This window comes from Sinohyriopsis cumingii, chromosome 6 (assembly GCF_028554795.1).
Source record: "Sinohyriopsis cumingii isolate HCF-2022 chromosome 6, ASM2855479v2, whole genome shotgun sequence".
In the NCBI taxonomy this organism is placed as follows: Eukaryota; Metazoa; Mollusca; class Bivalvia; order Unionida; family Unionidae; genus Sinohyriopsis; species Sinohyriopsis cumingii.
In genome coordinates this window covers 5,138,992-5,151,499 of record NC_142966.1, presented here as the reverse complement: position 1 = coordinate 5,151,499, position 12,508 = coordinate 5,138,992, and the positions used below count along the sequence as shown (strand labels likewise).

Sequence of the window (12,508 nt, the reverse complement as noted above, 5' to 3'; positions counted from 1 at the left end):
AAAAAGTCACGATGATAAACAATTGCTCCAACAACTAATACTAAAAAAGAAACAGACTGAAAACAAAACCAAGCAAATAAATAAATACAATCAATTAAAACCCCACTTCTGATATGGTATTAATTCTATGATTGGCTGTTGACATTGCTTGAATATGCACCAAAGTGTTACCAGGTTATTACATATAACAGACACAAAACAGTCTAATGTATGACCTTTATATGAATACTGGAATGTCTATTGCAACGTGACATCTCCATCAATTTCCCTTTCATATCCTTTACCCCAGTTCCCCGCTAGTGCGTAAAAAAGTCGACGGTTTATTTTTTGACAGGGTCTTAACCTTCCGCGCCTCAACCTGATATAACAACCTGAATGAACAGATTGCCCTGTACACATTCTGCCTACGCTATATAGTGGAACAGATGAATTCAGAGTAGGCTAGTAGACACTGTGTGGTCACTCACGATCCCCACTAAAAACATGTAAGTATTTTAATCTCTCTCTCTCTCTCTCTCTCTCTCTCTCTCTCTGTACAGATTTTCATCCGTCAGGCCAAAATTCATATATAATTCATTGAGATATCTTCGGGATGTAAAGGACCAAACAGGTTATTTTATATTTACATATTCAACGGGAAGCTTATTATACCTAAGAATTTTAGGTGTACTCTGTAAATCGCAGTTTTCAATTTTTGTAAGGCAAATAGTTTTGTTAGATGAGATTTTAAACTTTAGGAGGAGTATGTTTAGTCAGAGAAATGTTGCATCGAACCAGCTATCGCAGTTTAGCAGATAAATTTATAAACTTATATTTATCTCTGTAAAAGTGTCCCAAGCAAGTGGTATATATTTACCCTGCGTAGGTAAAGAGAAAAATTTTGAAAATTGTTTTTGTTCACCTAAACATTTATATAGCAAGGAACTCAATGTTGTTAATTTGCCATTTAAAAAGACTAGTTTATTACCACAATTTATTCAGCATTTATTTTAAGTTTATCCAAGATTTACGATATATAATTGGTGAAACATAAGTGAAACTGAATGCTATCTAATCTGACTGGTGGATTCTTGATTTTAAGTTTTGACTCAGATTTTGTTGATTGAAGACAACCCCACTGATTGTGTTGTTATCTACATCTACATCAGGTTATTTATCACCTTAGGTGAAGAAAAAAAACGAAAATAGTGACTGAGTTATAATTTTGCTACAATTGACCAGATGAGGTCAAATTTCTCTCATATATATAAGTATAGCATTCTAAATATCGAAGCTTTGCTAGTCACCTTAAAACTGTTAAATTATTAGGGTCCTTTTTCATTCTGCATTTGAGAGGGACTTGATGCTACTCTTTACTCTGTCTAAAACGTCATGTATTTAGGTCTCTTTAGAATAGTAAATAAAACTGAATTTTTGGGGGATTCTTTAAAATGAAACTGCTTGTATTTAGTTTTCTTTAGATTAGTAAATAAAACTTGCTGTATTTAGTTCTCTTTAGAGTAGTAAATAGCACTACCTGTATTTAGTTCTCTTTAGAGTAGTAAATAAAACTACTTGTATTTAGTTCTCTTTAGAGTAGTAAATAAAACTGAATTTTTTTGGTTCTCTTTAGCGTAGTAAATAAAACTACCTGTATTTAGTTCTCTTTAGAGTAGTAAATAAAACTGAATTTATTTGGTTCTCTTTAGCGTAGTAAATAAAACTATCTGTATTTAGTTCTCTTTAGAGTAGTAAATAGCACTACCTGTATTTAGTTCTCTTTAGAGTAGTAAATAAAACTGCATGTATTTAGTTTCTTTAGAGTAGCAAAGAAAACTGAATTTATTTGGTTCTCTTTAGAGTAGTAAATAAAACTGAATTTGTTGTGTTCTTTAAACAAAAATTACCTGTATTTAGTTCTCTTTAGAGTAGTAAATAAAACTACCTGCATTTAGTTCTCTTTAGAGTAGTAAATAAAACTGAATTTGTTGTGTTCTTTAAACAAAAATTACCTGTATTTAGTTCTCTTTAGAGTAGTAAATAAAACTGCATGTATTTAATTTTCTTTTGAGTAATACATAAAACTGCATGTGTTTAGTTTCTTTATAGTAGTAAATAAAACTGAATTTATTTGGTTCTCTTTAGCGTAGTAAATAAAACTACCTGTATTTAGTTCTCTTTAGAGTAGTAAATAAAACTGAATTTATTTGGTTCTCTTTAGAATAGTAAATAAAACTGCATGCATTTAGTTTCTTTAGAGTAGTAAATAAAACTACCTGTATTTAGTTCTCTTTAGAATAGTAAATAACACTACCTGTATTTAGTTATCTTTAGAGTAGTAAAAAAACTACCTGTATTTAGTTTTCTTTAGAATAATACATATTTTGTAACACGGTATCAGTCCATAGGAACATCTTAGGTTACGCGACGCTTAAAAGCACCCTAAAAAAGGACAAATGTGAATAAATGTTGCGATCAAATTATGCGATGAAACCCATCTATCACTGACACGGTTGCCACATATATAAAACGCGTGTCTAAATTGACACATACAGATTATATATGACAACACATGTTTGACATGTAAGTGATTCCTGAGCTTTGAAACAAATGTTGTGTCAAACGGGAAAAATAGAAAAATGCAAATGTTTCGTTTATCCAAGTCACATATAACATATATGAATGAAATTTTTGCATGTTTTAAATGTTTTAAATAATCCTACACATGTGGTTTACATATATTTCACATTTGTGTCAGATTCTTTGTGTTGACTATCTGTTGATTACAGATGTAAAACATGTCGTACATGTGTCAACCTTGTGAAAATCACATCGTTTTAGTCACCATTAATATCCAGCTTGAAATGGTTTTCCTAAAATGGAAACTGTAAAAGAAATAGTCTTCTTAATACGACTACGAATGGACCAGTACTCTCTGAACATTCTTGTATTTACTGTCCATAAAGAATCTGAAACACAACCAGTGATCAGGCGGAAAATGTTAAACTGAAACTCTTGTAGTTTCTGTTCATTGATTCTCTGCCAACCCATCCCCCACCCTCAACACTTGATTGTTGCGCATACTCTTGTAAAATAAATCAGCAAACAGAAATGAACGTAATTTAACTAGATACCCATAGTGTATTGGATATATTCGAGGTAATAGGTATATTCGAACTAGTAAGTATATTCGAGAGGATTGTAAAATTTACCTACCTGGCACATTGATTTAGTTGGTATACTCGAGGAGTTTGTAAAAGTTGCTTTTTTGAAGCATTGAATGAGTAAGTTGTGTTTATCAAGGATTACTATATTCTCTCTCTCTCTCTCTCTCTCTCTCTCTCTCTCTTTCTCTCTCTCTCTCACACACACACACACACACAGATGGTGTGTGTGTGTGTGTGTGTGTGTGTGTGTGTGAATGAATGAAATTCAGTTCATTATTATGAGCAACTCAATACACGATTATCCTACTTCCGTTAATCAAGCATTTTGACTCAGCTAATCTGAAAGTCAACATCGGTTACATTATATTGTCTAGAAACAGTTGAATTTGCGTGAAATGACACTAACATTTTGTCGGAATGGGCTTTATGTTTTGTCGGAATGTTTTGTCAGAACGCGTACAATGTTTTGTCTGAACAGGACGAATGTTCTCTCAGAACAGAACTAATCTTTTGTTGGAACGGACTGAATGTTTTGTCAGAGTGGTGGAAATAAAATTACTAAATATTAATTTTCTCTGTTAGCTTCGCTGATAGTTTCTGTTCATGGAAAAAAACATTGATCACTGGTATGCAGGTCTATTATTATTATTATTATTATTGTTATTATTATTGTTGTTGTTGTAGTCTTCTCGATATACAATGATCAAATTATCAATGAATAGTAGAGGGCCTACATAAAAGCGAGATATTCCGATCATGTGCGCGGTATACTGTGGAGTGGAGAATTTTGTCTCCATAAATTGTATCCCAGATGACTCATTGCCTTAGCTCTCGTTTAAATAATAATAATAATAATAATAATAATAATAATAATAATAAAAATAATAACGATAATAATAATAATAATAATATCGATGACGTTGGTGATAATAATATCAAAATGAATGTGGCAACGGTTATGAACATGTTTCCACGCAGACATGTACGTTTTGGTTCATCTGGATTTAAGCCATGCCATTTTCGGAAACAGGGGATTAAGTATACTTTTTTCCTTCATAATTTTTGGATTCCAGTTGATGCTATTGATAATGCCAGTTAAAATGATGCCACTGTATAGTCATGGAATGATAATGTCTTCAAGCAGGCTTTATTCCAATGTTTTGGTCATCCAGTTAGATCTGTGGAGGTTAAGTCATTTATGAGGATTGTTTTGTTGCTTTAATATAGTTAACATTTTAAAGGCCGTATAAAATCACATGAGTCATGAGGCAGGCATGTGATGTTTAGGACATTTATTATACCCTTCGCTTTACAAGAGAATTGTTTGTTTTCGTCATGTGGTGGCAAGTTTGTAGTCTTGTGTCACCACATGTTCCGGATATGCCAGTATGGTTTTGCTGTATGGTTGGCTTAATCTTTGCTCAGACTACGATACAAAAGAAAGTTTTTGATCAAGAAAAGGACAACGTGCTACTTTGGTGAGATTTTACCTACCTCAAAGAGATATGTAAAACAAAAGAATGCAGGTAAAGACTGTTTAGAAACGTCCTCAAAACTGGAGTAACCATCATCTAAATATAATCAAGTAGACATAATAATGTTCATATGACGTCATATGAAATCATAGTAATCCCACTTGACTTCTGCAGTTTGCATTCAGCCATTCTTATCAACCATCCAATGATGTAAAGTAAAGGAGAAATGGTTTCTATGAATTAATAGTAATGTGTACAAACGTCTTTCTTCTTCAGATAATAAGTTTATTGGTTGAAATTGTGTCTGTAAAACACTGAACCATGCATAAGCATTTCGTTTGCTTTTTTTATAAAGTTAACAATTAATTTTCAGATATTGCTAAAACTATATACCAGATGGACTGCATTTTAGAGGAAGTAAATCTTAGTAAATTGCAACAATAAAATAACTCCATTCGTTTGTGAGCATGACGGAGTGCCGAATTTGCAAACCAAAACAATCAATAGAGAACTCTATTTTACTTCAAAGCCATCCCCAGAGTTGTTTTCCTGTTTTGCTAGATATTACAAAAATCTCCTTTACCGTTATACAAACCTGGTACACTAAAATTTCCAAGGTAATATTTAATTAAATGGTATTGAAAACAATTCCTTTAAGTTAGTGATTTCCTTACGCTTTAATACTCTAAAAGCATTGCTGTCATGTTCGTGTGTAGAGGTAGGGGATGTTCTCTATCAAATTAATTCCACATCTAAAAGCGTGGTAATGTTAGTGTGTCTGGGTGTAATGTTCTCTATCAAATTAATTCCACATCTAAAAGCGTGGTACCGTTAGTGTGTCTGGGTGTAATGCTCTCTATCAAATTAATTCCACATCTAAAAGCGTGGTACCGTTAGTGTGTCTGGGTGTAATGCTCTCTATCAAATTAATTCCACATCTAAAAGCGTGGTACCGTTAGTGTGTCTGGGTGTAATGTTCTCTATCAAATTAATTCCACATCTAAAAGCATGGTAATGTTAGTGTGTCTGGGTGTAATGTTCTCTACCAAATTAATTCCACATCTAAAAGCATGGTACTGTTAGTGTGTCTGGGTGTAATGTTCTCTAGCAAATTAATTCCACATCTAAAAGCATGGTACTGTTAGTGTGTCTGGGTGTAATGTTCTCTAGCAAATTAATTCCACATCTAAAAGCATGGTACTGTTAGTGTGTCTGGGTGTAATGTTCTCTAGCAAATTAATTCCACATCTAAAAGCATGGTACTGTTAGTGTGTCTGGGTGTAATGTTCTCTATCAGATTAATTCCACATCTAAAAGCATGGTACTGTTAGTGTGTCTGGGTGTAATGTTCTCTAGCAAATTAATTCCACATCTAAAAGCATAGCACTGTTAGTGTGTCTGGGTGTAATGCTCTCTATCAAATTAATTCCACATCTAAAAGCATGGTACTGTTAGTGTGTCTGGGTGTAATGTTCTCTGTCAAATTAATTCCACATCTAAAAGCATGGTACTGTTAGTGTGTCTGGGTGTAATGTTCTCTATCAAATTAATTCCACATCTAAAAGCGTGGTAATGTTAGTGTGTCTGGGTGTTTGGATCATTGATCAGACAGGCAAATTCTCATACATCTGAGACTAAACTGGTGATTTATTTAAGCATATTATAACCTAAATCCTAGCCACACACACACACACAACCTCCAAGTCGATTGCCACAGCGATGGCGTCAAACTCCAAAACGTGTTGGCACAATCTACAGCCGTAGGACTATTACTGACGCAAGTTTAATATTTCTAGCCTTAACGGTGTAGACAAAGTATAAGGAGAGTATAATCATACGTGTCCCAGACCATATGTAGGGGTAGGGACGTACGATCATACAGACAGATAGACCGTCCGACATTATATATATATATATATATATATATATATATATATATATATATATATATATATATATATATATATATATATATATATATATATATATATATATATATATATATCTGTGTGTGTGCGTGTGTGTAGAGAGAGAGAGGATATGAAATCGGCAATAATTTAATATTGAATTTTTGATAATAGTTGAATAATATCCAGCTTTTGCGAGCATTGGCGATCAAAAGCTGGACATTATTCAACGACCTTCATAAGTTAAATATTAACTCGTTACCCATTTAAAGTCATGTTTATCACATTGATTTTATTTTACTGGAAATAATTTAGAGAGAAAGGAGAACGAATAATTTTATTCATTCTGGCTCATTTGTTGCGTGTAGAAAACAACATAGTCCCAAAACACTAGTTAACAGTGAGCAGCTCTAACACCAGTAATATTTAAAAGCACTTTCTTTACAAATTATTATTCAATGATCATATGTCCTTCCAAATCAATAAAACATTTGTCACGGATCATTATTGTTCAACAATGGATCTCGTTTGACAATTCCGGTACCGTACGATGTCACATGATTCATTAGGTTGTACGAGCCTTACATTATAATGTGACATGATTGATTAGGTTATACGAGCCTTACAGTATGATGTCACATGATTCATTAGGTTGTACGAGCCTTACATTATAATGTGACATGATTCATTAGGTTATACGAGCCTTACAGTATGATGTCACATGATTCATTAGGTTATAAGAGCTTTACAGTATTCATTGATTAGAATGTTTACATTGTTTCCACCTAAAGTGTGTCACTGTCACTACTAAACATTACAAATGTTATACTTTCATACAAAGGGATGATTGCTGGATATAGAAGTTCTGGATTTATTGTAATATTGATCGGATATTTGCATTATTTGATTTGGAACAATACAATCGATATAGACTAATTTTATTTAGAGTCGGAATTCTATCACATAATAGAAACATAACCTTGTTGAACTATTTTACTGCAAAAAAAACGTTATGGTAGGAGACATTTCTGTCAGTTCTGAGACCGTTAAATCTCCATATTCTGATTTAAACAGCGGTGATTTTATTTACTACTTTATGTTAACATACAAATCACGCTTGTCACCGCTGGGATCCATGTTACAGAACCTCTACCCCTTAGCCCTCTGTGCACGGACCGATACCCTTAATTTTATTTGTAGCTAGTCCCTGTCTAGTAAATTGTCCAAAGTCTGAGAGACGTGAAATTTGTTTCCAATACACCATGAGCAATCGATTTGAAATGCTGATAGTATCCTTTAAGTTCAGATTGGAAGCACGCCATCTATTCACCTAATGATAGCGTTAGTTTTATTTGTAATGAGCTACTGTGGGATAAATTGCCCTTCAATATATTGTACACATGTTGTGGTGGCTCAAGTGTTATTATTAGAAAAATGAGTGTTACACATTAATCGAAGGTTATTTTCTGAGATGCTGGCCAGTAATGACACTTTGCATTTGTAATAATTTAGACTATTCAAAGTGCAAAAATTAAAAACAGGCGAGAGTTTCCTCACAGAAAATTACGAAACGACAGCAACACCAACATTCCGTCGTGTATATTTGGTCCTTATTTTAACTGTTGTTGTTGTTGTTGTTGTTGGGTTTAACGCTATTTTGCAGCACACGATAGGCTATATATGGCGGCCAGTATTAATGGTGGAGGAAGAACCCGGGAAAACCCCAGAAAGAACTACCGACCCACGAGAAGCTACTGGCAAGCTTTCTCACATATCCACATTGGCTGAATCTTAGACTCGAACCGCCGCAGACAGAGGTGAGATGGCAGTGATCCGTAACGAAAAGCGCTTTAGACCACTCGGCCACTCGGGCCCCTTATTTTAACTGACGCTATTCCATAGCTTTATTGTGTCTCTTTCACCAGGATCTCTCAAAGTGTCCAAAGATGTTGGATGATCATATTAGTTCACCAAACAATTAGGCGGATCATATGAGGTCATCATAGATTTTGGTAGGTCATATTAGGCCACCATATATTTTGGTGGGTCATATTAGGTCACCATAGATTTCGTGGGTCATATTAGGCCACCATAGATTTCGTGGGTCATATTAGGCCACCATAGATTTCGTGGGTCATATTAGGCCACCATAGATTTTGGTGGGTCATATTAGGCCACCATTGATTTTGGTGGGTCATATTAGGCCACCAAGGAAATTATCGATAATATGAGGTTCTCATTTTGTTTGTACATGGCTCTACTATATATAACATATATGTTTTCAGTATAATGCATACGGCTTACGACATATAATATGTAATTTGTATGTTTATTTATTTATATATTTAGTTACTTATTACTTATTCACAGGGGGACCATATTGCTGTTAACGATCATCGGAGCCATGGTGATCTCGTTACAAGCCCTGCCAACACAACCATTTGGAATCAATGAGACAACACCTAGTATCAGCAACAGGCTACCGCCAACAGCTATCCCTGAACCTTCTCTTTCTGCCGCGCCAATGTCTGTAGCTAGTCAGCTTCCAGCTACAGCAGCCCCACCCACAACCGCACTCCAACCACGTGAATGTTACCACAATGGCAATTGGTATCAGCCGGGAGAGGAGATCTCGCGAGGACAGTCTGGTACCTGGTGTTATGGAACATATTGTGACTCTAACGGAAAAGTAACGGAATGGGATGACTTTTACTGCCCCACCCCAAGACCATCTGTTCCCCGCCCTCAGTCGTCCCAACAGAGGAATCCATGGCAATCTATTTTAAATATGATGTTTGGTGGTGGAGCCAGTACAACTAGTTCTTCCCCCTATAACTATCAAGCAAGCACACCTCCATATGACCCGTTCAAACAGAATTCGCGGTCTGGGATAAATAGGGGAGGAAACAATAACAGAAACGATTGGAATAGAAACAATCAGGTTGTAGGATGGGACTCACCTGTGGATCAATCCTCGTGGAGTCAAGGTCACACGACGTCCAAATCCTTTATCCGGTCTCAAACTACTACATCATCGCCAACTCAAATAGTCTTGAATACGACTTCAGCCAGTCGAAACATCACTGCACATGATCAGGGTAGTTCTAACAGAACACATAACACACAAAATACTCTGACTGTTACGGCAAGTCCTACTAATATAAAATCACCCAGAAAATTCACTCCAGCGTTGCAACCGAAGAGATGTTATCATAACGGTCAGTGGTTCCTAACAGGTCAGGATATATCGGAAGGACGAAGGGGATCGTATTGCTACGGTCTTTACTGCGATCAAAATGGCGAAATTCAGAGATGGGATGATTATAACTGTAATTGGAATTCTCAGACTACGACCCAGCCACTACTGCCAGACAGACGTGGAACAACTGGTCCCTTTTACCCAACATCCACACCATACTATCCAACAACACCATATTATCACTCCACCACCGCGTGGGGTGGTCAGACAGGATTAGGGGCAGAAGGATTAGGAGGAGGTGGAGGTGGTGGAGGTGGTGGGCAAGGTCCACAGCGTGGATGTAACTATCGTGGACGAATAATTGAGCCAGGCGAGGAAATAATGGTACCCCAGCCCTTGCCGAATGGGCAATGCCTGACACGAATGTGTAGTGAAACTGGAAGAGTAGTGCAACAGAGGGTAAACTGCGCTTTGGCTTGGCTCTTAAGAACAAGGAAATAATGATAGTATAAAATGACAGTTTAATTTATGTGTGTGCATTAACACTGAATCATTCCTGTATAGATTAAAAGACATGTGATGGTATGTCAACATTACATTACTTTGCAACAGTCAAATATCGTGAATAATGCATTCATCTTAGAGTGGGATTTCTGTCGTCGCCAAACCTTCAATGAAATGTGGGAAGAATATTGTCTTTAACGAAACCTTGTAGTTCATGCATTTGTCTTACCGTACAAAAATGAAAAGAAAGAAAACGCCGATGGCGGTTATTTCGGACATACCCGTCAAAATTTTCATTGATTAATAACAGCTAAAGAAATGTTAATAAAAAATTGCTTCCAATGTTTAAATCTCCGAGTATCTCTACAACTATAAACAAACGCCAAAGATGACTTTGCAAAACTTAGTTTTCAACCATATAGAAATTTATCGCTCGAATCTGCGGGGAATACTAACAGATCCTATCCGTTACAAGTAGGTTTTTGAGGGTTCTGTCCTGCATATTTGAACTACTACAACGAATGCAAAGGATGAGTTTTCGAAGGATGCGCATGATTGAAATGTTTAACACGAAACAAAGCATACGCCACAGAACTAGTGTCCCTCGTAACAATTTAGAAGGTTTAACTGCTTTTCTTGATGGCAACAACATATGTGCGAATCTTTGTGTTTAGCTTGTTGAAGATTGTACTGTAGGTTGTTGGCCAATGTTAAATAAAAAACACAACACAAGGATACAAAAGAAAATGCTCTGCCTGGATACATTTATTCGAAGGTTTCACGAAGCATTTCTCAATGACAGCCAAAGAAACAAACAAAAGGGAAGAAACTGTATGCAGTACGCTCCACAATTGTTTTACTCTATTACAGACATGGAACGTCAGAGAACACGTCTGACGAGATGTGATCTACAATGATGTTATTACCTATAGCTGAATTAAATAAAGAACAGCAAGATATAACATCCAAGCGATGTGGTCAGGCCAACATAAAAGCAACTAAATGAGCATTAAAACAGCAAAACTAGTCAGCAGCAAGCAAATAAGATATTAGGTGTAATGTCGTTTTTTCGTTTTGTACGTAATTTGCATATGTTTTATTCGAGTACAGAGACATAAACGAGATGATGAAGTTACAAAGGCACTTGCCCTTCTCACATTTCAAAAACAGATGAGAATCAACGCTTTCAAGATTTAGATTATAATAAGATTCATTTGCCTACATGCATCAACTTTCCACAAAACATCCAAATGTCAAGCTAAGGTTTTGAAAACATGAAGGACTGTTACTGCAGGAAAGGCGTTTGTTTTATCTCCAAATTTCAAGTTTCGAAACAAGCTATGGAACAGAATCAACCAATGTCTCCGTCATGATCTAAATAATGTTATGTTATATATGTTGATTTCCATTTAGATTCTTCCTTGATTACAACATTTTATATGCGGGAATAATATGAACCTGTAATGTCCGTGCTAATTTTTTGTTTTTACAAGATTTTGTGTTTTGTGGAAGGAGTGTATGTGTATCTCCGCTTTGAAAATATATTTTTTTATTTTGTTTACATAAAAATGCACTAAACTAAATTGCCAAATGTGTAAATTAAATAAAAGAAAATGTTAACGCATCCATCTTAGCGTCGAAATAATGAAAATTTGGTAAATGAGTCTGCAACGAATGTGTTCTAGCTTCTATATGCATTCATTGAGTTTTATGTACAAATTCTCACTACTTGTTTTTAACAAAATTTAAGTAAATATGGTGAATACCGTTTTTAAAGTTCGTATCAAACATTTTACAAAGCATTTATTCTACTGAATGCCATGCCAACTCTCCGTGAAGTAAGCACTGGGCACATTGATAGCCTCTCTGTTAAACATTCGCATCAACAATGGAAATTATCAACTCGGCATATTTTGGGCATCTATTGTTTTGACTTTATGGTCGAAGCAAAACCAAAATGTTTTTGAAAATCAGCACACAATTTATTTATTTAAATTGTGAAATGGAAATTGAATAGAAGGTTGCAGTATTGTAGATATTAAATCCCAAATAATTATATAATAAGTTCTATAACAAATCTAAACGAATAGGGTGCTCCGAATGAATTCTTATCTTGACTGAGACGATTTACTAACAAACGTGATATGTTAACATCATTGTCGCAATTTCCGTACGATGATTAGAATTTTTCCATCATTGTCCAAGCAATTTCTAGGGAGGCATGACCTTGTTTTTATGAAGATTAAGAACATAGAATTTTTGTCAGTGAAGGAAAGG

General features: G+C 35.2%; 1 protein-coding gene across 1 annotated transcript; it reads left to right on the top strand.

Annotated features, from left to right (window-relative positions):
• The first annotated feature begins 293 nt into the window (after nucleotides 1-293).
• Nucleotides 294-11,855, top strand: LOC149796303 (uncharacterized). Its single transcript, XM_089960951.1, has 2 exons — nucleotides 294-485; nucleotides 8,899-11,855. Coding segments are annotated over exons 1-2 (1,332 nt in total). The 5' UTR covers nucleotides 294-483; the 3' UTR covers nucleotides 10,229-11,855.
• Nucleotides 11,856-12,508: the final 653 nt, after the last annotated feature.